This window comes from Mycteria americana, chromosome 3 (genome assembly GCF_035582795.1).
Source record: "Mycteria americana isolate JAX WOST 10 ecotype Jacksonville Zoo and Gardens chromosome 3, USCA_MyAme_1.0, whole genome shotgun sequence".
NCBI classification, from domain to species: domain Eukaryota; kingdom Metazoa; phylum Chordata; class Aves; order Ciconiiformes; family Ciconiidae; genus Mycteria; species Mycteria americana.
Genome location: NC_134367.1, coordinates 30,636,816 through 30,663,209, shown reverse-complemented (window position 1 = coordinate 30,663,209; position 26,394 = coordinate 30,636,816). Strand labels below are relative to the sequence as shown.

At 37.4% G+C, this 26,394-nt stretch overlaps 1 protein-coding gene across 1 annotated transcript in view; it reads left to right on the top strand.

Annotated features, from left to right (window-relative positions):
• The window catches only part of EYS (eyes shut homolog), a 951,425-nt gene that overhangs the window by 629,601 nt on the left and 295,430 nt on the right, over positions 1–26,394 (top strand). The window contains exons 33-35 of the mRNA XM_075497152.1: positions 5,279–5,469; positions 7,225–7,316; positions 24,809–24,959. Coding sequence (XP_075353267.1) covers positions 5,279–5,469; positions 7,225–7,316; positions 24,809–24,959 — 434 coding nt within the window. The remainder of the gene's footprint in view (positions 1–5,278; positions 5,470–7,224; positions 7,317–24,808; positions 24,960–26,394) is intronic.

Below are 26,394 nucleotides of genomic sequence, written 5' to 3'. Positions count from 1 at the left end.
ACACTCTTGCACTACCTTGGTTAGATGTGTCAGCAGAACAGCCAGGTGTTTTGCTGGATTAGTTGGCTGCTGGTCAGGACTTTAACCCTCGTTGGTGGGACTGAGGGCCCCCATGCCTTCCTCCCTCATGCCCAGAGCACTGCAGTCACTCCTGATGCTTCGGGTTACCCTGGCAGCATTGTTGGTGCCCACATGAAAGAGTAGCAAGGGTTAACCCTGAGTGGGCTGGGCAAGCCTTGCGGGTCCCTGTGCAAAATCCTGGATCCTGGCCCTGCCAGACAGCAAGCCTCCGGAGACATCAGGTCAGACTGGCAGATTGACACCTCTGTACTCTGCAGATGGTAATGGTCTTCAGTAATAGTCTCACTCACCTTTGCCCCCGTCTGCAGACACAAGGTGTGGGCTGTGCTGGCTCTGAGGGGTCTCCTGAAGCATCTTGTTTGCCCTCAGTGGTGCCCTGGGCAGTTGCAGGTCTATCAGGAGCTGTCCTCAGTGGTGCCCTGGGCAGTTGCAGGTCTGTCGGGAGCTGTCCTCCTGTCACCAGAGGTCACAAGCTTCCAGCCTCCCCTGTCTTGACATCCCACCCCCCTGTGGGGCCACAGCCTCCAGCTGTGTCTGCTCCCTTGGTTCCTGTGGCTCAGCTTCTTCTCTCCCTACATTTCTGCAAAACCCTGGTTTTCCCTGATGGTGTGCAGCTGCCTCTCTCTCCCTGCTGCTCCCTTACCTGATGACACAGTGCTGTACCAGAGCACGCTGAGAGACCCAGCCACCAGCAGCAGTGAGGGGCCAAGGGGGAGCTGTGGCGCGGGGGGCAACTGTTGGCGTGGCAGGACACTGGAGCTGCCACTTATGTCTTTGGCCTGCCTGCCAGCCATGCTCACAGGAGGTGGTAAGCACGGGTGGATGCCCAGTGTGGTGGGCCGCACACACACCCTGGCTGAGGAAGCCATGGCACTGTTTATGGTGGAAGCTAACGGGCTGTCCCAGGAGGAGCATTGCTCCTCGCATGCTGTTTGCATAAGCCTGGGCCGTGGGCTGCCCTTGGAAGTTGGCTGTTGGGCTGGAGGGGTCTGTAGCCAGCCCAGTGAAACAGTCCTTGCTCTGACCTTTTCATTTCATTTTTCTAAAACTTTTTGTCACTTCGCATTCCCCAGTTTTAAACAAACGTAATTTTCTTATGACCACAATTTTACACTGTTGTAAGGGATCTGTTCTTTTGTTATAAAAAATAAATAACATTTCCAAATAGCAAATTCATAGTTCATATTTTTCATGAGAGAGTCTTTCCCACAGGCAATGAGGCCTTCCCTTTGAATGTTGTAAGTTATTTCTAATTAAAGGGATAGTAAATGATGTAAAAGATGTGTCAATGAAAGAGGAAAAAATGATAGCTTGAACAGGAGTGTTTTATCCTAAGGTGTAACATAACAAAAAAGAAGAGCAGTAGAAAAAAGAAAAACATTTATTAGAATCCTCTGTGTGCCTGAATCCATACAAACCGCAGAGTATACATTAGACATAGAAATATCTAGAGACAAAAGCTCCATCATCCACAGGATCATATGCTCATGTGCATATTAAAAGCTTTGATTATCTCTACCTGCCTTTAAAAAACAAGACTTACAGTTGTCTAGCTCTAGAGAAGTTTTAAATTTGGAGACCTCCGTTTTGAAGCTGATACAGCTGAAGCTCATTGGAACGGAGGAAACCCAGGAGGTGCTGGCAAGAGTTAATGAAGCTTGCCAGTCGGCTGGGCTGCAGACCTGCCTGTGTATGCGCTTACCACCATTACAGCTAGATCTCAAACCTTTTAACATTCTGACATTAATGTGAATTCATGTAAACAGAAAAACGTGTAGAGCTGTGTGTACACAGGGGAATGAGCTACGACTGAAAGGATTTTATAGGCCAAAGGGCTTTCCTGTTTCTTAGGAAAGCAAGTGTTAGACATTCAGAGCGAAAGATAAAATACAGCTTCAGTTTTTTATTTTTTATTTTCTAAAGGCTTGGGTGATGAGTACTCTGCTTTAGGACAAATAGCAATCTAGGAAGCCAACTCTAGAGGTCAAATGAAAAAGCTGCATGGAAGTGTAGTAGAAGAATTATAAGCAAAGCTTATGTTCTATCGAAAGAGATTGTGTACTGTTACAAACAATGTGAGAATTTTTATAGGTAAAACCACAGCAGTGGGTTATGTTAATAGCTATTGTGGGAAGGTATGTAGCCATTTGTGATTCAAGTGATTCAAACCCATTTTAGGGGTTTTACAAAAAACTGGAACCTGCTAAATATTTTTCAGTGCTTTCTCTCATTAACTCTTTCCATATTTATGGATATAAAGCAATTGCAGCAATTTTACTACCGATCTGATTCCTTTAAAAAGCTTTCTGGTTAGCAGCATGAATATATCTCCCATTTAGAAGCCAAATTGGCCCCAAATCCATGGAATAACAGAGTGTATTGTCTTGCAAGGCAGCATCATTTGTGGCCATAGGAAGATAAAAAAACATGGATGTCAGTGAGAATAAAGTACAATTTTTTGTCTGAAGTGCTCTGTGTACTTACTACAATTATACATAGAAAGCTAAAGGTAGAAGCCACTAGCTTTTGCTTGTTTGGTCTTTCTTGAAATTTGGTGGATAATCCAGTCTGGCCTGAGTTACCAAAGTTAGATATAGTTTCAGGAATCATGAGTAAGCGGCTTTGTTCCCCCACCCACCTTTTTTTTTTTTTTTCCTCCTCACAGATTTTACTCTCTTGTAGTGAGATTTCTAGGGGCTCAGATGCCTTCTGTTAGCAAAGCACCAAAGAACTGACACAATTTTGACCTGTTTTCACATGTCTACTTAATTATGTGCTGAACAATGAAGAAAAAGAAAAACACAAAACCTCCAAAAACCTGAGAAGATACAGAAGGAATCAGGACTGCAGGAAGGAGATATTCCATGCAGCTTTGCTGTCCTTCAGCCAAGCTGATCTAAGTGGAGTCAAGAAAAAGCATTGGTTAGATACCAGTATCTCAGGAGTATGGGGATAACTGAGCGGTTCCATGGGAGAAGCAAAACAATGTGCAGGGGCAGTTCAGGGCAAATGGAATGAGAGAAAGATTTAGTGCTCAGTAGCAAGCTCAGGAAGGAAAACAAACAAGGGTTAGGGATTGGAGGTAATCCTCTAAAGCTGTGTCTGCCCTTTCTGGGAGAAATTGCCCTGTTTATAAAATGGAAGTTTTCTATGCAATTTTGTATATTTTTTTAGTTTTCTGAAATTTACACATACAGACTTATGTTACAAAACAGAATTTTTAAAGATTAAATACATTTAACATTATAAGGTCATCTTCTTTGTATCATCACTGGTCATTGATTGACATTGCTTGAAATTTTTGGTTTGTTTTACTGTGTGTTGTATGTGTACATATATTACTGATTTGTTGCTGCTTCTCTCTTCACCTCTTCCTGAGAATTTGTTAAGAAGAGCTTTGTTTCGGGATTTGACCACAGTGACTCTGATTTTGTAAATAGGTTTCTGAAAAGTCATGAAAGGATAAAATTCACCGTACTCTTACAGTGATATACAGGAGAGCAGGATTAATAGTTTGTAATTTATCCCAGTATCATTGATGTTCAGAATTTAAGCATATATAGTAATGTATTTGCTATTGGAGTTGGTGTCAGAACAGATTAAAATTTTGCCTATATTGGAAAATAGAAATGGGATTTGTGACCTTCAAAGATACTTAGAATCACCGTATAGATGATTCAGTGAAACCTGAGCCAAGCAAAATGGAATTATTCACTTATTATGTGTTATGCATTGTATCTAGGTTCATATTGTTGTACTGACTTTTTTTAACAAGATGGGTGAGTTGTTAGTATTACTTCAAATTTTTATCGGTCTCATAGAGTTGGTCAAGCGAATAATTGTATGCTAGGTGATTCCTCAAGTGAGACTAAAGCATGCTTCTGCTTGTGCAAAAATCAAAATACCATAGCTGTCCTAAAATGAAACAACTAAACTCATCATGTTACATGTGTGGAAGAGGACACACATTTTTAATTCCTTATGAGCAGATAAATGTATTGATCTGAGACTCAGTTGAAATATTGGCAAGTAAAAAAACTTTAGTGAGTGACTGTATGCATTTGTGCATGAATGGGTACCTATGTGCATGTTGAATACTCTCTTCTTGTAAAAACACAACATATGAGAGAGAAAGGATGGAGAGGGAAAGAAAAGAAGGAAGAAATGAAGGGAGGGAGGAAAGGAAGACAACGAGAAAGGAAAGATAAAGAAGAGAGGAAAGGAGGAAGGAAGGGAGAAACAAAGGAAAAAGAAACAAAGAAAAGAAAGAAGGAAAAGAAAACTAGAAAAAGAAAGATAAGAACAAAGAAAGTAAAAGAGAAAAGAAAGATGGAAGGAATGAAGGAAAGAAAGAAAGGAAAGAAAGAGAAAGGAAGGAAGAAAGAAGAAAGGAAGAAAAGAAAGGAAGAAAAGAAGGAAGAGAGGAGAAGAAAAAGGAGAGGAGAGAAGAGGGAAAAGGAAAGGAGAGAGGAGAGGAAAGTGAGGGAGAGAGACAGGGGGGAAAAGAAAAAAAACCTCTCTTAAGTGTACTCTGTGTCATCTGATGGGCTTGCAGCCATGTGTTCACATACTTTTTCCATTTAAATAAGAGCTGCATCTGCCCTTGCCAGGTATGGCACAGGCTGCTGGAGGGTAAGAGGGGTCTAGATAAATCAAACGACAAGCTAGGTGTAGTCAGAGGGAAATTTTTAGCTTTCACCCTAGCAACATCCCATTGTTTGTTTCAGACAGAAATTGTTGACATATTTGATTAAGATGGCAATTTCATAATTACGTTGTGGAATATCTTCCTCCCTTTCCATACTGTTTTGGTTCTGCAAAGACTTCAAACTCATTTATTCTTGCATCAAAAACTATATGAATGCCTGACTTTAAAAACCTATTCTTGACTTATGGGGAGCCACAGCTGCTAGATATGTTCCAAGTGCTATCATCTTCATAGCCTTTTCTTTCAGGCATTGATCCTAGTTGTCTGCTTAATATAATTTGATCTAAACCTTTATGTCTAGTTTTATAAGTTCTCAGTGTTAGTCTTTGACAGAAGAAAACTAACATCAATTTTCAGATTCATGTCTATCTCCTTGACAGATGTAAAAGAGTATCCTATATCTTTGCCACCATTAGCAGAATAAGAAGGCAGTGGCTGAAGAAGAAAAATGTCTTTGTATCCTTATATGTCTCAAAATTCTATTTACAGATTTTAGTTATGCTCGCTATTACGGTGATTCTTACCTGGAATTTCAAGGCTTGCATTTGAACATGCAAAACTTCATCCACTTGGAATTAAAGACCTATAATCCTCATGGACTCCTCCTGTATATTGAACAGAGTCCAGAAACAACAGGACATTTTTTAATTCAGCTTTTCATCAAACATGGCACCTTACAGGTAAGGCATCAAAATCTCCCACTGAAGGAGAAGTAAGTAGAAGTTAGGATCTGTAAAAAATTTAATATTTTTTTCTGTTTCCTACTGTAGAAGATAGTAGATAGAGATACAGAGAGTCTTGAGATTCTTTAGTATTTGAAGGAAAATAGTTGTCAAACTTGCTGTTAGGTCAAATTCATGGCTAATGTGATTAATATGTCTCACAAGAGGTGATGCTTGAGGAAAATTGAATAATGATTGTAATTAGAATGTCTCGTATAAAAAGTACATATTAAAGGATAAAAATAAAGAATGTAGATTTTGTCTTTACAACTGGTACAAATTAAGGTATTCTATTTTATATACGAAGCCTAAACCTACTGAACCTCTTCACGTGCAAGTTCATTAGAATTGTTGTAAAGGAGGCTGTGGAACTGAGTGAATTGTCATAGGAAAATTTACTGTGTAAGGGAATAGAGGGTCTTTGTTACCATGTGACTCTGAGTAGAAACCTTTTACTTCATCTGTCATGTTAATTCACAGTTCCACAGGATCCCAAAAAACATTTGCTTGGTTTTCGTGGACAAACTAAATAGGAATACATGTCTTTATAAACATTAAGGAGTGAAGTGTGTATCCCAGTATATCTTTACCTTTGGCAAATTATTCCTTCTTTTCTGAGGAAGAGATGAAGCTTGAGCTTTATGAAGAGATGGGCAGATACTAAAGAGGCAATAAAAAGATAGTAAAAGAGAAGTTACTTTTCTCGTAATGGATCTTCTATTTTCCTGTTAAAAATTTCCAAAAGTTTGGCTTTAATTATATTCTTCTGCAAGGATTGTGAAATGATTGTTAGGAACAGCATATTTGAGTTATATTTGCCTTCACGTTTAAAGAGCATGATCATACTAAAAAGGTATACAAATTGCAGATAAACAGAAAAAGAAGAAAATAACCTTTTACTTTCTTTTGTTATATTGTGATTTACTGTGTTTTATTATATTGTGGCTATCTTTATCCAGAACAAATGAGATTAGTCAGGGGCAGGAAGTTATCCAAGGTTTAGAAAATGTTGACGGCTTTAAGTCCATCTTACTTGTATTCATGGTAAAGTAATGATGCAGAAAAATATTTTTCTAACATATCATAAGCACCATAAAATATGAAAGTACTTTAATTGACAAAAATCTATTCAGAGATCCCAGTGTGCCGTGTTAAAACTAATTGAATTCACTTAATCATTCACAAAGCCGGTCAATTAAATGTAGATTTAAAGCCCAATGAACAAATGGTTCTAAGCTCACAATCAAGCTACAATTACAAGTAGACAAACCATGAAATCAAGTGCTTGTTCACATTAGTATAGGAAATTAAATGGTGTTCCAAAATGCTCAAGCCTGCATGCTACATTACGTGTTTGGAAGTGTAAGGAGGCCATAAAATGGTAAGTAAAATTCACCCGTGGCCAATGTTAATTTCAGCTGGGTTGCAGATGGTCAACTTCTTTGCAGATCAGGCCCACAATATCTGATTGTACAATACACAAAGATTAAAGCATTTTCATGCAGGCTGGGAAGCCTATATGTGTGCTTGTATATTTCTGGTGCAATAGATTCCCTGATCCAGATCTTTAATGAAACATTAGTTTTTCTTGATACACATGACATCCTTCAGGTTTTTATAAAACCATTTGTTATTTTTAAATTCAAGTTTCTAAGCCTATAGCTGTTTAATTATTAGAAATTATGTAATAAAAGCATTTTTCCCACTCTGTAGTACCAGTTTTTATGCGATGAAGCAGCAGAAGTCAAAAACATTGCTACTACTGCTAGAGTGGATGATGGACACTGGTATAAAGTGCAGATTAGGTAAGTTTTATATTTTACTGTTGTCTGCGTTTATAATTGCTTCAAAGATCATCTAGGTTGGATAGTTAGTAAGTTCCAATGATATTATATCTCATGAGTGATACCTGAACGTGTGCAGTAAAATCATGTTATGGCAGTGTGGACTACAACACATCCTTGGAAAGAATGTTTAAAAGTATAGTACAGTTGGACAGTGCTCATCACACCACTGAAGTGCTCAGTGGAAATAAATTTATTCTCATTGAAATCATGTACCATAGCAAAGATAAATATTCAGGCAGGGAAGCTACTGTGCAGTAGGTCCAAGCTACTTAGTGCAGGAAACAGTTTAATTTCTGACAGTAAGAGTGTGACTAATAGAAAAATCTTGGAAAATAGATAAATAGGCAGAAGCAGCACTGTCTTTTGTTGCTGTCACTGACTTGCAACTTGTAATAGGATATATGACTCCTGTAAAAGTAACAATACTTGCAACTGAAGGAGGATAAAATGAAGGGAAAATGAGGTAGGTAGTAGGTGTTCCATGTTCTTTGTTTCCAGATTATGTTTGTTTCCTGTCAGGGCAATGTAATGGGAAAGGCAAATGTATGTTTTGGAATAACGTAAATACCCACTATTGTAAGACTCCACAAGAAGGCTGACCGAAGCAATCACATTTGGATTGAAATGCTTATAGGAAATCAAAGGGGGAAAAGCACCTGGTGTTGTCTGGAAATAGATGTGCAGGAAACCAAAGTTCAGCAGGCCTTGTAATCAAACTCATTGGTGACTCCCTTGCATTGTGAAGCTGAACAAAGTAATTCTGGCCTACCAAATTATGACCTACCAAAATCAACTGTACTTGATTTTGAGAGAAGGACATCTGTGCTTTCAAAAAAAAAAAGGGGGGGGCAGAAAAAAGAGAGAGTCAGTTTTTGGTTTAGTTGAGATTTCTAGAACAGCTGTCTAAACACAGTTCAGACACGTTATAGATTGCCAGGGTGCACTAATCTTGTTACTAAGTTAAACTCAGAATCTGGATCACTAATAAAAAGTGGTTCCTTTTCAAATACATGTGAAAAAAAGATTCTTTGCACAGGGGCAATGGTGACCTGCTTGTATTTTGTTTTTTTTTTTAAACCAAGCAAATGTACGTAGATGTATCTAATGACCAAAAGTCTGTGCTGTTAGAATCCACAACCTTTTAAGAACTTGGAAGAGAAAATTTTGGTTTCATTTAATAGGAACATTAGACATGAGTCATAGTGAGCTCTCCAGGTGCCTAGTTCCTATTAAACAGATTAAAATAGGTCCAAGTCCTCTAGTCCAGCAAGAAGAAAGAGAGCTAGCTATCTGCTTGTCTCTCAGGAGTAAATTACTCTCTAAAAAGTTTGTGGAGGGGTACAGAAGGAACAAAAGTCTTTTACTGGAATAAGCTTTTTATAGCTAGATCTGTCCAAACGTGGCCAAATGAAGCACTTTTGCAGGGCAACTACAACTGGACCCTTAGCTTCTATTGGAAGCTGTAGTGGTGATTGTACCCCTTATATTGTGCCTTGCTGCCTCAGATATGGCAATGAGTAGTCAGTGAGAAGGACCACAGTTTATTGCTGCATTTCAGCTATCATAGCTGTCATATTTTTTTCCAGCATGGTAAACCAGGCTCAAACTCCAGACCACATGGTAAGACAATGCAAACTAATGCAAGGACCAACAGCTGGTAATTCACTGCAGTTGTGCTTATCATCCAAAAAAGGAATAAAATAAAACCAAACCATGCTAATGGAAGCTAAAAGCAAGTGTAAGCTCCTCTCTGACCAGGAAGGAATAGAAGACATCTCTATGACACTGATAAAAGTGGGATTCTCTAAAACCTTGAATAACATATGCAGTTCTGTTTATTTCTCTGCTTTGACTCCCTCTCAATCTCAAAATAGAGAAAGTAGAATTGGATATTTTTTTAGAGAAGAGAGATAAAGATGATAAAGGTACTAAGCACTTCTGTGTGAACGGTGACTAAACAATCAAGGACTCTGCAAGTGCGTTAAAGACAACTGAGGGAGAATACCAAAGAAGTCTAAAAAATCCCAAGTGACACAGAGAAAGTGGATAAGGAGTAGAGACGTAAAATTTTTAGTCTGTTAGCTAGTTTGATCCATAAGAATTCTATTGTTATTCCTTTGTTGTTCATTTTAAGAAAGATTTAAGATCCTGAAGATAACAAAAATGTGAATACCTGAACCCTCAGTACTGTAGGAGACTTGAAGAAAAACATCCTTTCCACTGGCGCTGGAGCATTAGAACTGTCATGTCGTTGACATTACTCAGGCATGCATTAACTACCATGACGTGAGTGCATCTATTTTATGCATTTTCCCCCAACTCCATCGAGCAGAAAATAACTTGAATCTATAAATCAGCCTATGTCAATAACTGGAGAGAAAAACAACCCAATTTCTATTTCCGGTGTTCCTTTTGAGCCTAAAAAGGAAGGAAGAAAGAGTTGCCTTCTTTCAGTTGCAGAGAATGGTAATTATTTCAGGACAGCTCAGGTAAGATGGGCCACACTGATTTTTGCTGTTGAAAGAGAAGGAATGCATACCGTTTATGGGATTCAGGCTAATTAGTGAGCAATTATTAATTAATCACTCTACTCACTTTAGTAGACTGGAAATGGTTTTGGACATTGTTTTAAGTCGTCATTGTGCAGACAACACCAAGTTGGGTGAGACTGTTGATCAGCTTGAGGGTAGGAAAAGGGATCTGGAGGGCTGGATCAATGGACCGAGGCCAATTGTATGAGGATCAAGAGGGCTAAGCACCGGGTCCTGCACTTGTGTCACAACAACCCCATGCAATGCTACAGGAAGAGTGCCTGGAAAGCTGCCTGACAGAAAAGGACCTGGGAGTGTTGGCCGACAGCCAGCTGAATATGAGCCAGTAGTGTGCTCAGGTGGCCAAGGCGGCCAATAGTATCCTGGCTTGTATCAGGAATAGCGTGGCCAGCAGGACTAGGGAAGTGATTGTCCCCCCGTACTTGGCACTGGTGAGGCCACACCTCAAATACTGTGTTCAGTTTTGGGCCCCTCGCTACAAGGAAGTCATTGAGGTGCTGGAGTGTGTCCAAAGAAAGGCAACAAAGCTGCTGAAGGGTCTAGAGCACAAGTCTTATGAGGAGCGGCTGAGGGAGCTGGGATTGTTTAGCCTGGAGAAAAGGAGGCTGAGGGGAGACCTTATTGCTCTCTACAGCTACCTGAAAGGAGGTTGTAGCGAGGTGGTCGGTGTCTTCTTCCAAGTAACAAGCCATAGGACAAGAGGAAATGGCCTCAAGTTGTGCCAGGGGAGGTTTAGATTGGATATTAGGAAAACTTTCTTCACTGAAAGGGTTGTCAGGCATTGGAACAGGCTGCCCAGGAAAGTGGTTGGGTCACCATCCCTGGAAGTATTTAAAAGACGTTTGGATGAGGTGCTTAGGGACATGGTTTAGTGGTGGACTTGGCAGTGCTAGGTTTATGGTCGGACTTGATGATCTTAGAGGTCTTTTCCAACCTAAATGATTCTATGATTCTAAGATTTAAAATCTTAATGGTGCAGATGTCAGAAGGATTTTATTAGAAGTTGCTTCTTATTTTCATCTAGTGCATCTTCACATGTGCTTGAGTTAATTAAGAAAATGTCTATGCTGTACAGAAAAGTATAATAGCCATTGCTTTACATACTTTGTTATTTATTAACAATTAAATATATATTGATGACAATTAGATTTGATAGAGTCACTCTTGAAATATGTTACTTTTTTAATGAAGTTAACATTTAATTTAATCAACTGTAGTATAATACAGCATAGTAAAACTTAAAATAACTTTGGTGAAAAATTGCCGTAGCTTATTCAGTAGCTGTCTAGAGCTTTGCAAACATTGTTTAATCTTCACAGAACTGATTTGCAGTGAGATAAGTAAGTTAAGTTTTGAACAATGGTATCTGGGAAGTTGGTGAAGTCAGGATGGGAATGTAGGAGATACTGAATACTATAACACAGTGGATATGCACAGTGTGGAATTGTCTTTGTTCTGCAGATGTTAAGTATTATGAACAGACATCATGGGTAATTAAAAAAAATATGGTTTAGTACTAGTTTGTTGAAAGAAACTGCTCATTCTCATTACTTAAAGTATTCCTAATTGTTTGGAGCCCTTTTGATGTGGCCCTGTGATGGAAAGATTTTTGTCTTTCAAATTCACTAAGAGCAATGCATTTCAGCTACTGAAGATAAGCCATCTGCAAAGAATATACTGCCTCTACAATATCATATTAAATGAAAGAAATAGACTTAAAAGTAGTGAGTATTGTGTAATAGAAGTTGAAATACAGTGAAAATTAAGTAGTGATAATATCTTCCTTTTCTGCTTACAGGAGAACATTTTATTGCTTCCTTTATCTGACAGAAATCATTCCTGGTGTGAATAAAAGAAATGTCACACCTTTTAATGTTTGCAAATAAACGTGCATATTACTGTCAGACACTACACTGTATACAGTTCTCGTAGTTCACCAGAATATTCATGCTGAAAGTAAAATAGCAGCATTGCTGAAACACATTTTTCATGATGATGGAAGGTTGTGGCTACAACAATTGTAACAATTTAATAAAATTGGGTATAATAAGAGGACTGGATTTGCATCAAGATCTTGGATAGCTTGATAATTTTGCGTAGGATATAACTTTTTGCATCAGATTAGTCTTTATTTATGGCATTGGCTGCTAAAACCAACACTTTGCCAAGGTTTGCCTCAGAGCAGTGCCTGAGAATTCTGTTTTATGTGTAAGCTAGTACAGTTGTTTACTAAGTCTAGCTACTACTGAAAATCATTTCACTCACATCTGATTGTATGGTTGTGGTTTTCTTAAGAATGTTGCCAGGGAAGTGAAAGAGCTACAGTGAAAAATGGATAGGGGCAATATCCCCCAGGGATTAGATTTCTGCAGGGTATTGTGAAGGGAAGGAAATGTTAAAGGGACTCAAGCATTGGGAAGTTTACATGTTGGGTTTTGTTATGAAGATACAGTTACCTTACTGGCAATGCAGGGGATGCTCTACCACAATCTTCTCATTCCAGCCTTTATAAAACTGCCTTCATTAAATGCTTTAAGACTTATCTTCTTCAGTCTTTGTCATCAAAACAAGTTGATAAAGTAACATGTATTGCAGAAACAGGCCAAACTGCAGCAGCAGTATTAGAAATTTGTCCTTTTCTTGGTCTGCTTTGCTCCATTTCAACAATTATTTCAGTACTGGTAATAGTAGTGTCTTAATTTCATTGATTAAATTAAAAACATTTTTTATTTTACTTTTAATCTTAAATCACAATTGTCTATTGCTTTAGCAAATCTATCAGCTTATAAATTGATTATGCAGTAGATGTCACCAATACAACTTCTTTCTTTAAAATAAATCTATCCGCTTTGAGCTTTTTTTTTAATTGACCGTGACCATTAAGATTAGAAAACTGGTGTAGATGCTCCATCAGTCTAGAAACCAACTGCAGAATGTGGAAATTTTGCCTTTTTAAAGAGTGCATTACTCCTCTCCTTTAACTCATAATGTTTGTAGTTTGAGGTTTCCACTAGTTCACTATAGGACTTTTGGTGATTGATTGTCTTGGTTTTGAGATGTAGATGTTTTCTGATTCCTCTAGTCAGAAAAAGATCTTTCTAATCATGCCATAATGCAACATATGCTCACTTTGGAGCTTGTATATTGCTTGGTTTTGATAGCTTTTTATGAAGGCCTGAGATAATCCATATGGTACAAAATATGCTGTATTTATTATCCTTCAGAAGATGCTACAAAGCTCATATTTTCCCTAGGGCTTTCAGGTAAGTAAGATAAAGCGGTTAGAAAAAACTGCAGATGCTTCTCTGTTTTGTTTTTTTAATTTCACTTTTATTGTAAATTCCGATTTTTATTTTATCACAAAGGTGCCAAACATTGGCCTTGATTTTTAACATAACAGCATGTAGGTGAAGAGGTCATCCATTCGTTGTTTCAGGTAATGTGTAAATGCCATATACTCTACTTAATGAAAACATGCTTAATGGACCATCTCCTCAAAAAATAGTGTAAGCCACAAGATACTAATAGCAATGGTTGCTGCTTAATTAGAGTAGAAGTGTATTCAATATTTATATAATGCTGTAAGAAGTGTATTCTTGGTATAAGATAGCGTCACGCTCTTTTCATTTTCTGGGCCTCTCCCAAGGAAGCTATCAATGGACTTGCATCAGCTGCAAGATGTTTGTTGATGTACTTGGTGTGAGAGACTGAAAGAGTTAATGTCTCAAATATTGTGGCGACTTGAGGAGCTATTTGCATGGCGACGGCAGGTCGGCAAGCACGGGGTGGGGGAGAGCAGGAGCAGGACGTGCGGGATGTGGAGAGTGCATTGGAGGACACGCGGTTCTGGGTTCTGCCAGACCTGACCATGTATGGCCAGAGGTCACACAGAGCTCATCTGAGGAAGGGGCTTGCAACCGCCCGAGAGACCCCTCATGACCACCCCCTCTCCTCCCCCAGCGCCTGCGCAGAAGATTAAGAACTTTCTAGAACAAGAACCATGTAAGTCCTGAAGGGGCGTACCTGGAGGTGGGGATTAGCTTATAAAAGACATGCCCTCCCCAGGGAAGCGCATGCGCACCCACCACTGGAGGATTGCCATGTCTGTCATCGTCATCGCGGGATCCAAGGGTGGTGATACTTTTTCTTTCTCTTTCCTCCTCTCTTCTCCTTTCCTTTTCTTGCTTCTCTCTCCCTCTGCTCTTCCAATATATGCAAGTTTGGGATAAATTGTGACGGGTTGCCCGGAAAATAGCTCCATTGCCAAATCGCCTTTATTCGTTCGTTGAGCTCGCCAGTTTGTTAAGTTTGTCCGTTTGTGGAATTCGCCAGTTAATAAAGTTGCTGGCCAGCCTGTTCCTCTGAGTCATTGTCGTGACTCTACCGACCACGCGGCTCTGCCGAGCAGAGATTGGCCTTTGTCAGTACACAAACCGTCGGGGAATCAAAAAGATTCACCTGTCTCGCAACCCACCAAGTGGGACGAGACACTTGGACATAACCAGGGTTAAGCCTGATTTATATTTATTACCAGTACAAATGATTTAGGAAGTTGTTCGACCTCTAAACTGGCCACTGATAGGGTCCTCACAAACATACTATGTGGCTATGTTGGTCTTTTTTTCAGTCTCTCCTAAAGTGCCTAGTGTAAAACAAGGGGTGTATGAAATGCAACACAAATGCTGACTTATCTCATAATTTCTAATTTTTGTATAGTCTGAAACTTTTCCCAGCTCAATGGTCTTACTTGGAAGAAGTCCAGTTAATTACATTTAGTATAATTTATTTATGATTTATTAACACTGGTAATAAAATGACATTTCTTGTTTCCTAAATTCCACTGTATCATCATTCCTAATTAGGTTGTATCTGCCATTTACTGTCCAGTATCCATTGCAGAGAGGCTAAGTCAATGAAAACAAACTGATCTGAGAATATAGTTTAGATGTAGAGGCTTTTTTTTTTTTTAAATGGAACAAAAATTATGAAAACTTTTGAAATAATGTTACTAATGTCAAGACCTGGATTTGTGAGGTGGAAAATAAGAATGAGTTGATCACGAAGTATCAAGAAAATTGGAGGGATTCTTTTTTTTGGTTTGGTTTGGGTTTTTTGGACAGAGATAAAGAAATTTAACCTAAAATACTTATGGTGACTATCACACAGATGAACAGGAAGAAGTGAAGAATATCCCCAAAAAAGGGTATTCTGGAATACATCTGAAAGGAAGAAGATATTGACTTTGCAACAACAAAGAGTGGCTGTTGGCACAAGTAGCTCAAAAAGTGGAAAACTAATTTCTAGGTGCTGAAGATTTCTGTTACACAGTAACTCTATTACTGCCCACTAGCAGAGCATGACAGTGCCACAGAAATGGCAATGCTGGCTTGAAGCAAGAGAATCAAAGGAGATTCTGATTTATGAACTGTGAGATTAAAACCAAATATGAATCAAAAAACACTAAATAGAGGAAAAGTTTTGAAATCTTGCTAGTCAGAATATATCTTTATGTGTTTTCCAGTTCATTCTACTAACCTGCACAGTACATTTAAAGAGAATTAATTTGATTTTAATCCTTTCACAGATAAGTAGAGGGAGCTGGACTAATAACATTCCCTCCTGTCACTAATTTTATTAATTACTTTATCTCATAAATACTTCATAATTTAAATGTAGCTTAATGTATCTTTCTATTTGGAGGTCAAATGTTCAAAATAAATGGTGGTGCTTCTTAAGAATAAATGTTCATTCAATAATGGTTTTCAGATTATACTATTTTTTTGTCCAAGAACATAATCCTCCCTTTTTAATGACTTCGAGCACTATGGAAATAATGACTTTGTAGATGCTAGAGAGGAATAGCAATGTCAATACAAACCCAGCATCTCACTAAAAATCATCAGAACCGTTAAACAATAATAAACTTGGATAAGCAAACTGGTCTATACATAGGTTGAATACTGAGAATGCGTTGATGGTATCTGCTGCTGAAGAAATATTAAGGAAAGTGATAGGCAATCAATGAAATTATACTTACCTGTTTGCTTTGTGAGTAAGCATTGATTTCTGTAGCTGAAGATTATTTTTGTGTGCAAATACCAGAAATTAGTTTCATGTACAGTCTTATCAATACAGTTATCTTCTATTAATCTTGTGTATTTTCAAAATATCAGTTAGGTGGGTTTTTTTTTCTGAAAAGAGAACATCTTCAGTAGTAGAGAAATTCAGTAGTAGAACTAGTTTACCAAAACTATTACCTATTCTTTGAAGTGTCATTAACGTGAAAAACAAAACTATATTTTTATTTCTAGATTCACAAACTTTTCATTCTTTCCTTACTTACAATTGCCTTTCTTTCTCTGTCTTCAGCAGAAAAAGCAAAGAAACAACATGCCCTCTCTTACTCGCTGCTGCATGTCACTAAATTCCGTATCTTTTAGAGATACTGTCTCAACAATTTATGTATTTGCCAGAGGCTTTTCCTCAGGACATGTCCTTAGCTGGCTGTCTGTTTAAGCATATTTAAATCCTGTTCTATCCCATGTGATCTATACAGTAACTCTTAACTCCATTCTTCACATTATTTATTTCCCAGACTGTTCATAATTTTATTCTCAGAATAGCCCAAATTCATAATTTTTAAAACCAAGTAGTTAAAATATTAACTGACATCTTTTATACATTTGAAATATTTTTTCTGTATAAAAACTAACAGAACACAACAATATCCTATTTCTGCATGGTTTTTGTTATTTGGAAAGCACACCTAATATATATAATACACACAATCCAGTGGTTTCTTTTATATACTTAAACGTGCTGAGCCCTTTGACTTCCTAAACAAAGTGATTTTAAGTTCTTGTGTTTTCACATATGATGTCAATATATTTTATACAATATATGCATATTAATTAAGAGTAAATACATCAGATATCACAAAGGGAGCCTAGGGATAAAACAGTGTAGCATTTAGATAATATTTTATAGAATTTCTTTTCCCCTCTATGGATGAGCATGTTACATCATTTGAACACTACAGAATAAGATACTATAGGCTACCATTTTTATCTAAGATAAAATTTCTAGAACTTACTTATTTTAGAGTTTCAGACCAGAAGGGACCACTTATTTGGCCACCAAGGGACCACTAGGTCGACCTCCTCTATGTCATAAATGATCAATATGTTGTTCAGAAAGCTACAGACTTCAGTTAAATCAAACCCTTCTATTTCTTAAATATTTTCCTAAGATACATTCTGCTGTGGTCACCTCTTCCTAAACCCACGGTATTGGTGAGGAATTTATATATCCAAATGATTCCAGCTGGCAAACTCCAGCCAGTACTTCAGTGAAAAGCTGAAAATAAAAGCCGGGTAAAGATTCCTTTCTGACCTTGCTAACCTATGTCTCAGATATGTGACCCTGACTATATGAACAAGCAGTGGCAGACATCTGAGAGGTGTAATTCACTCTCACCTCAAATCTTTTTTTTTACCTGGTAGATATCCTTTCACCACAAAACTCAAGCTCTGCTATTAGAGAGATGTCCCAGAGAATGGCGAAACAAAAATAATTAGCCAGTTCTGTACTGGAAGAAAAATGCTGCTAGGGACTGCACATTGCATCCAGAAGCCTGAAGGCATAAATTTTACGAAAATCATTGTACTGAGGCAGATACGAGGCAGCATGAGTATCTGAAAGATGATGCAAGCCATCCTTTCCTCACTGAAGAAAGAGGGATATGCAGAAAGTGGGAGAAGCAGTATAGCTGTCTTGTTTATTCCGACAGAGCTGTATGAATACCGTACACTGTAACTCCTACTTAGTAAGAAGGAAGCTGTCTTTCTGCTTTATCCCACATGATTCCCTTTCAGTCAGTCATCTGGAGGCAGGGAGATAGTTATTCTTCTGAAAGCAAATAAGCTTTGTCTCCCTGAAGGACAGGATGGAGCTTGCAGAGAGTCTGCAGCAACAACGCAGACTGGGAAAATCCTGAGAAAAAAAAGCAGACTCTGCCTGCTGTAGGAAGCAAGCGCTAAGGTGAGCCTTGTACGATCATGGAAGGAAGGAGATTTTGTTCGGGACCAATAGTATATAGTAAAGAATTTATTCAAGTTAGAGAATAAATTTGCTTTCAAGCCTTCTTTTTTAATCACACTTATTTATGTATTTTCATTATTTAAAAAGTTACCTCTTAAAAATCTGGTTATCTTGTGTTCTAAACAAAGTTTGTCTTTAAAGAGGGGTCTCCTTTTATGTGTTTTTGGATAAGTCACTTCAATAAAAGAGGGACAATTCAGAGTCACTTCAAAGGGAGACTTTTGGCCTCAGGGAGACTTGGTTGTTTTCTCCATGTTCAAGCTGCTTTGTTCTCCCTCCCTCCATTTTCTTTTTTTATCCAGCTACTGGCTCATGTGGCCAGAACTCATATAGAGAACTGATCCAGTTAAAAATATATACTTTTTTTTTTGTTTTCAGCTGAATTATTTCCTTGATGCAAATTCCTGTGTGAAGAAGGGAGGAGGAACATATGAATGCCCATGGAATAAAGGCTGGAACTTAGTCCTTTGCCTAAATTGCCAGTCAAACCATACATATAGATGTATAAGAAATGCCAGTGAGATGATCCAGGCTCCACCATATCTACTGCACACATTCACAGTCCTCCACTCACGTTCAGAATTTCTCTAAAATGTTAGCTTAAAGCTTGTCTTCTTAAAATGAGCAATTTAACTCTTTTTCAGAAACAAGCTTTCTTTCGGAAAAAAGTCATGCTGTTATACTGCTGATGTTACATGAGCATACTCCTTTTGAACATTGTGTAGTAAAGATCTCAAGATCTTCAAGTAAAGATCTCCAGATATGTCAGAATACCCTTTGCTATTCTGAAGTCTCTACAAGTACTTTATTCATTCAACAAGAACTAAGATTTCACAGAGGAAGAAGGAATAGTGGAAATGGACAAAACCTAGAAATTATGACAGAGAACCTTGCCATTAATATTTTCATATCTTCCAGTTAGTTTCCAGAAACTGAGAATAATGAAAGTAGACTTTCTTCTTGCATATCTGTCTCAGTATACAAAAAAACCCTGCAGTGATCAAATCTAATAAAACACAAGATTAAAACTAAGTGGATTTGTGTGCAGCTAAATAATATTATTTTATTTTGCATCAATGCAATGTAAAGAAATCTTAACTGGAATGAAAAACCATCATGAAATTGAAGCTCAGGATGTTGCGCATGTTTTTTATATTCCACAAAGAGTGACTATTTATCATAAACTTCGTATGAGTCAACAGAGAATAAGCAACTGCCTTTTTCTAACAATGTAATTGAATGCAATGGATTTAATTATACTAAATTGATCATAATAACAGTTAATAGTGACTTAATACCACCAATTAGTTTGATAGAAACTATTGTTTTACAGCCTCTTTAAGATAAAAGCTTACTTAGTCATGCCACATCATGGGTACAAATCACATTCTACACCTTTTCAGAACTCTGCCATCAGAAGAGACACTCAGAAGTTAGAATTTAGAATCGTCGAAGAGACAAATCTGTGGTGTATAGTGATCTATTCTTGCTCAGATTATTTAACTAAATAAATAGTAAAAATGTTTCTGTCATTGCTACTTTCTTTTGCTTTGGATCTCAAAAGAGCTCGTCAGTCTCACTTCTAAGAATGAAAATTTTCTACTTTAACTTCTGAAACAACTTATTGCAGGGACAGAAACATAAAAACAGTAGAGTAAAACTCTAACAGGCAGCATACCTAAAACTTTGTTCTACACTATTTTCTGAGGAACATCAAAGGATGCTTATGGATACTAAAAGTGGATTCAATGTTCTGTGGCTCCCTTGGCCCCATGTCACAAGCATAGAAATGATATTAAGGAGAACATAGACAGTGTATAGAGACCAGAAATAATGTTAGCCTGCAGAGTTGTTGTAAATATGAATTTCCACTGTGTATCTATCTTCTTATTCAGTGCAGTCTTTCAGCTTCACTGGAAATAAAATGTCAGTGTTGCAAGTCTAAATCCAACTCTAAACTTGCCACTGTCTGAATGCTTGAATACAGTACTCTCATTTGGGCCAAGCTTTTCACTAAATGAAATTTTATCTACATCAACTTGAAATAAGTGCATATTGTTTTCTAAGTTTAATTTCTGTAAATAGCATTTAAGGTTGTTACAATGTGAGCAGCAGGAAACTTGAAGCTCTCCAAACTGCCAAGACAGAAATAGCCAGAGGCACAGATTATTGTTTTTTCTCTAGCTAAATCTATAGTAGTAAATAAAACTGAAATCTGAAGACTGTTCTCTGGACCTGAAGCCAGCAGGCAGGTCCCAGATCATGTCTGTAAAAATACTTATTGCAAAATAGGTTGGCAATGTTTAAACTAGGAATGATTCCTGTATTGCACTTAGCCAGTGAACTTTTTCAGTTTCAGAATTGGAGGTGATAACTAGCCTGGGTGGCAACTGTGACAGGAACTGTGATAACTTCATAAAAATATGGATGATTATGTGTCAGGACTTGAAATCATGTTGTGGACCTTTTTAGTTTAGTAATGTAAGTGTAACCTCTGTGAAAAGAATAAGGGGTACCATATTTCTTCATTCCCTAGAATATGAAACAAAGATTATTTTTCCCCCCTGTAGAGAAATTTGCATCATGCCTTGTCATTAGCTTCATTGTTCTTATTTATTTAGTTAAATCATTCTCTTAAGACCAGACTAAGAAATCAGCTCCAGGTCCAGGAAATATGAGTCTACTGTCAGAGGGAACGAGAAAAAACATGTTGTTGACTCATTAGTTCATCTGCAACATGAAAGTGTGTGTTATCTGGTGTCTCAGTAGGGCACAGTCGGCACCAACAGATGTGAGCATTCTGAAATGATGCATCTTGCTGCAGAGTGAAAATTTAATGACTTTGAGTGTAACTTGTATATTTTCTATCTAAATAAATCTACTGAGGGTAATCTGAGATTCTGCCTTATTCTCTAAATGTTATTACTACAGGGTTGGGTTTTTTTTTTTTTGCTAAAGAAAAATGTCGCACGATTGAAGAATTGTAGGATAAATCAGGCTAGAAGGGATTTGAGGAGGTCTCTAGTCCAACCTCCTACTCAAAGCAGGGCGAGCCAAGGGGTCAGGCCAGGTTGCTCAGGGCTTTATTCATCAGGTTTTGAAAACCTCCAAGGGTGAAACCTGCACAACCTCTTTGAGCAGAGAGGTCCAGGGATGTTCCAATCTAACCCTTGCAAAGCCTCACAGTTTTTAAAACCAGTACTGGGTCAAAATTGATCCCACCTTTTAAATGTGCATTAAGAAAATGTAACTCTTAATTGTCTGTGACATTGTTTTGTTGCAATTTTACAAAAATAAACATTCTACTGCAAGGAGTAGTTTGAGTATGAAACCAGAAAATGAAATCTACTAGATGCTGAGTGAAAACAGAGGGAAACAGGAGTTGGCTTTGATTTTTTTAAGCTAAGAAATCTGTAAAATAATAATTAAATACAGTGAAAATGAGATATGTTTCTCAGCTTTAATTAATCAATCAGTTGTCTTCAATAAAATCAGGGAACTTTGAGATTTTTTTTTAGAATATATAATAATAAAACTTCTTTTTAATTCTTGTTGTTCACAACTCATATTTGATATAGCTGTTTGCAAACCTACTTTTGTTTTTATTTAATAGACTGAATGCTAACATTACATCCTAAATAGTTCAAGGGTAATTTGTGAATTGTTTATTGTTGTTTAACATGATCACATTCAAAGTGAAATTGCTAGAGATGGGTGAAAGTTTCAGTCTTGTTTCTAAGAACAAGAGATTTCCCTTTCTTATCAGGAAAACCAGATTAAAGAAGCTTTATTCCCAGCGAGGCTGCACAGTGTGACTGACACAATACTTTATCTGGACATCCCCCTTTGCCTCCTCCTCTTCCCCCATTTGTTTTATTACCTTTTTATAATTTTAAGATAATCGAAAACATGTCATTTAATAATCACTAACAAATGTCAGCAAATAAGGACATTATGTAAGAGGATTTGGATTTCATGCAGATATTGTCATGTTTAGGTACCGTTATCCCAACAGTTATCAAATTATTATCTAACCTTTCCATCCTTCCAACCTGCGAGGCATTGGCAATGGATTTAATACTGTTTAGACAGAACTCATCTTCAGGTTATAATTAATAGGCCAGTGTTTAATCATTACATTTATGTGAGTACAAATGAGGAATCTGTGAACTATTACTGCTGGGTTGGACTGAGGCACAATTACTGGTAGCTTACCCAGCAAAAGTGCTTGAGAGTTGCTGTATGCATTTCCACATTTATAATTATGCAAAAAGCTCTGTCTTCTTACTTGACCTTTAAAGCACCCAATGTGCTGATTGTAGAAAAAGTATTTTAAAAGCCTGATGGAAATTTCATAGAGTGCGTATATGACCTGGTGATTGCATCATCAGCAAATGCTAAACAATAATGGTCTAAGGGTGTTATTCTAATTTGGCCAGACCCTGCTGGATTCAATCAAGCACAATCAAAGGTGCATGGCTGACATTCTAACAAGCTTAGGGCGAAGGCAGCTCACGCTATTGAATTGCATTAGCTTGTTTTCTGACATAAAGTACAGGGAATTAATTTCAAAATATGTTTATGTAGGCACACAAAAATACCTCTGCATATCCATCATATAAGCTATTAAGGACAAGCTAACAAATATGTTTAAAGCTAACGTGAAAAGAACTACATTTGTAAATAGGGTGCTTGTGTAATAGAAGTACGTACATAGTCACGTAACCAGTTACAGAATTAGCATCTCAAAATGCATAGAAGAAATAGTAATTAAGAAAAAAAAAAAAAAGAAATTGTTTGGGCAGCTTTCCTTCATTTAGCACATCTGTTAATTAGTTTAAAAAAATAAAAAATGCCTCAGTTTCCCTCCTGACCCTCTTCCACTCCAATCTTAAGAATTATGTTGCATTAAAACAAGTGTGATTTAAAATATTTCAGAAAGATTGCTATCCTATTATTATGCCTTTACTCATAGATATTGTATCTTTTATCAGAAAGAGAAGAAATTTTAGATATTTAAAAATCAATAATTTTTCCTTAGAACTCTCACCAAAGCTTTCTGCTGTAGAATGAATATATCCAAAATGTCACACTGGGTTCAAGCCTTAGGAAAATCTGCTTGATCATTGCAAACAGAGCTACTGGGAATGCACGTGTGAGTTACACACATTATCAGCAAACTTCCTGTGTAAGCAAATAAAATGGTGTGCTCCAGAACCTTGTGTATGTGCTTAGACACACAACCATTTCATAATATCTACAAAAAGTGGTAGGAAAATACTCCTTTCCTTGATTGCAGTTCTGGCTACAATTTTCTCCTTTTTCGCATTCATGTTAGTTATTCATTAGCAAGTTTCAAAAACCTTTGTAAAAATTGAGGTGAAAACAAAAAAAATCCTCTGAACTGATCCGTTAAGAAGTTTATTTTTAGTCCACAGAATTAAAACCCCAATTCATTTCTCTTCTTTAATGTTGAATTTTAACAACAAAGCAAAACTTCATATTCTTCATCTGAAGTTATTTACCATAGGGTGGACAGGCCATTTTGCTTGCAAAAACGTTTATAGTCCTGTCTGTTAAAAGGCTAATATGTTTGCATATTTTTCTGAAAGTATCACAAAAACAGAATTATATGGAAGACAAACAGACAACTGTTTTCAAATATTGCTGATGTTAAGTCTCCATCCTCTGAATTAAAAAATGATAGAAGACCTTATCAAATAGTCTGTGAGAAATCCTTTATATATCATTATCTGACAGAAGATAGTGAAGAAAGCTTTCCATGCTCTTTTTGTAACAAATAACTTTCAGAAACTGATTTTGCATTATCAAAGATAAACTGAATTCATACTTTACCAATAGCATCCTCACTAAATTACAGACTGTTGCTTTTATAGTTTTGTTTGGTATATGCTATTTTTACATAGGTTTTTTGTGGCACCTATATTACAAAGCCACTTGAACATTTTTAAACATACAGCTGATTGAACTCTGATTTGTTTCATGTGCAGAGAGAAGGATAGGCTGAAAGAAATTCCTGCATGAGAGACTCTTGTTTAGTTCTGATATTTCTTCACTGTGCTTTCTTTCATGAAGACAGAGTGAGTGCTTGCTGCCAATTGGTTATCGGAATGTAAATGAGCTTTGCATCATTAAAAAAAAATTGAAGAAAACCAAATTGTTTACTTTGCACCTTCTGTTTATTGTTAAGAATTTATGCATGCTGTTAAGAGCAACACTGTTAAGAGGGTGTGTGGACGGGGGAGGGAAAAGGGAATGTATGTATTAATTTCAGGGCCTAATATCACTGCCTTCAGTTTTAGGAATAATGCTTTTGAAGATAAGTATTACGAATTATAGTAGGTCTGCACTCTCTAAAATGCAGTTTATTTTAAATTGCTTTTCTGGGTTATCTTTTTTTGTGATGAAAAAGAGGGATATTTAAAATATTTGAAGTCAATGGATGTCTGTTTTTCGAATTACAAAGCATTCTTGTTATTGTTAAAAATTGCCTAACTTTTTTATTCAGCCATTATTATGTGTTTCGGCTTTTTTAGCAATTACACTGCTCAGATTTACAATATGGCTTCATTGTAATGGAATTTCAAACCCCAAAGAGATGCCAACTTACAGCTTGTTAAACAGCTTCTTTTACATTTATAGTCTTTAATACAAAAACAGCTATTTACTTTATTTTCTTTCCTCATTGGTTTAGTAACAGCCTAATTAATTTGTCAGATAGACAGTAATGTAAACTATATATGGTGGTAAAATGTGCCTATTTCTAAATTTATCCAGGCAAGGCATGGTACCATGTGAAGCAGAAATGTCGATCCTGGGGCCATCCGCACAGACAAGTATGCCTAGCAGCTCCTGGTCCAGTTCATATTGGCTTGAAACAGGATCCATATTTGTTGGTGGTTTGCCTCATCATTATGCAATAAAACAGGTATTTTTTTAATTATTACTTATTTTTATTTAAGATGTTTGTTATTTTGGGAGTGGAATATTGAATAGGATATAACTGAAGAGGTTTAAACTATGCAAAAAATAAAGATTACTTGCAGCATTTTAAGGATTACATCTAAGGGATGTGTATGGTCCCTTGCAGAGTTTTGCTGGTGCCTGGGCCTTTGGTACATGAAGTAAACAGAAACAGCATTCTGGCCTGTAATTATGATCTGCATTCCTGTTTGTCTTGTGTAGGCAGAGTTAAGGAGCAAATATCATCAAATTCAGAGGCGGTACCTGTTACCTCAGGTGCTAGGCCTAGGAAGATGTGAAAAGTATAATTGCACTGGGTTCCATAACCAAAGAGGCTCTCTGCTTGCATCCTGTGCTGGCACAGACAAGTGTGTGTAAAAATGAACCAAGCAGGGGGGAGTTAACCTGTGGAACTGCATTAATGAATGAGAGGTATGGTACGGAAACTTGAACTTGTGGGGGCCAGGTATGCAGCTAGGGTAAGGGCGTATGCAGGGGTGTGAAGTAATATGCAATAGGGCTAGCACAGAGCTAGGGAAGAAGTAAGCTGTGAAGGTGTTAAGAGTACACACAGAGTCATGCAGAGCATTGGAGAGAAGTGGATCATTACTGAATTGTTATTATGGAGGAATTTGGGGTAGAGTAGTCACAATAAGAGATGCACATCGCTTAAGTAATTCCCAATTTAAATATTTGTTTTTCAAAGCAGGAAGAGTATAGATAGTGATTTCTGTTCTAGTCTATGACACTCACACTCTTCACACTCACACTGATCAAAGTCCCAGCCCCTGTAGGTCATTTGAGACTAGCACTGTACACCCAGGGGACACACTCCGGCTCCTGGCAGTGTGGCCCCTGTGCAGAGCAGTTCCCAGCTGGCTCAACCTTCTACGTCTTGTCAGGTGTCTGAGTACGGAGCTCCCCTCTGCACCCAAGCGGTTATTGTCATAACTATGTATAAATTTTTAAAATTAAATTGTTGGCATAAGGTGCCAGTGGCCTTGCTAGTCACAAAGCCCCTTATCTAAAGCCAACCAGTGTTGCTACCTGGATTATTTCACCCTCTAGTCTCATGTCCCAAATGTGTTACAAGAATGTAAAGTTGTTCACCATTACATAACAAAGATTATCTGTGAGTCTTTATTTGTTTTCCACACATAGTGGAATAAACTAAACTTTTAGCACTGGGTTGGTATAGTCCAGGTCTCATTTATCTGAGCAGTGATCTTTGGGTAGGTGTCACCCCACAACTTTAACAAAGTTAATCTGCAGGTTTTTTCCTTTTCCCAGTGCACAGCAGAATCATGTAGTCAAAGTTGGACATATGTAGTCCAGATTTCATTGTTTTGGGCCATACTTTCAGGTAGGTTTCACCCTGTGATAATCGTTTTAACCTTTTT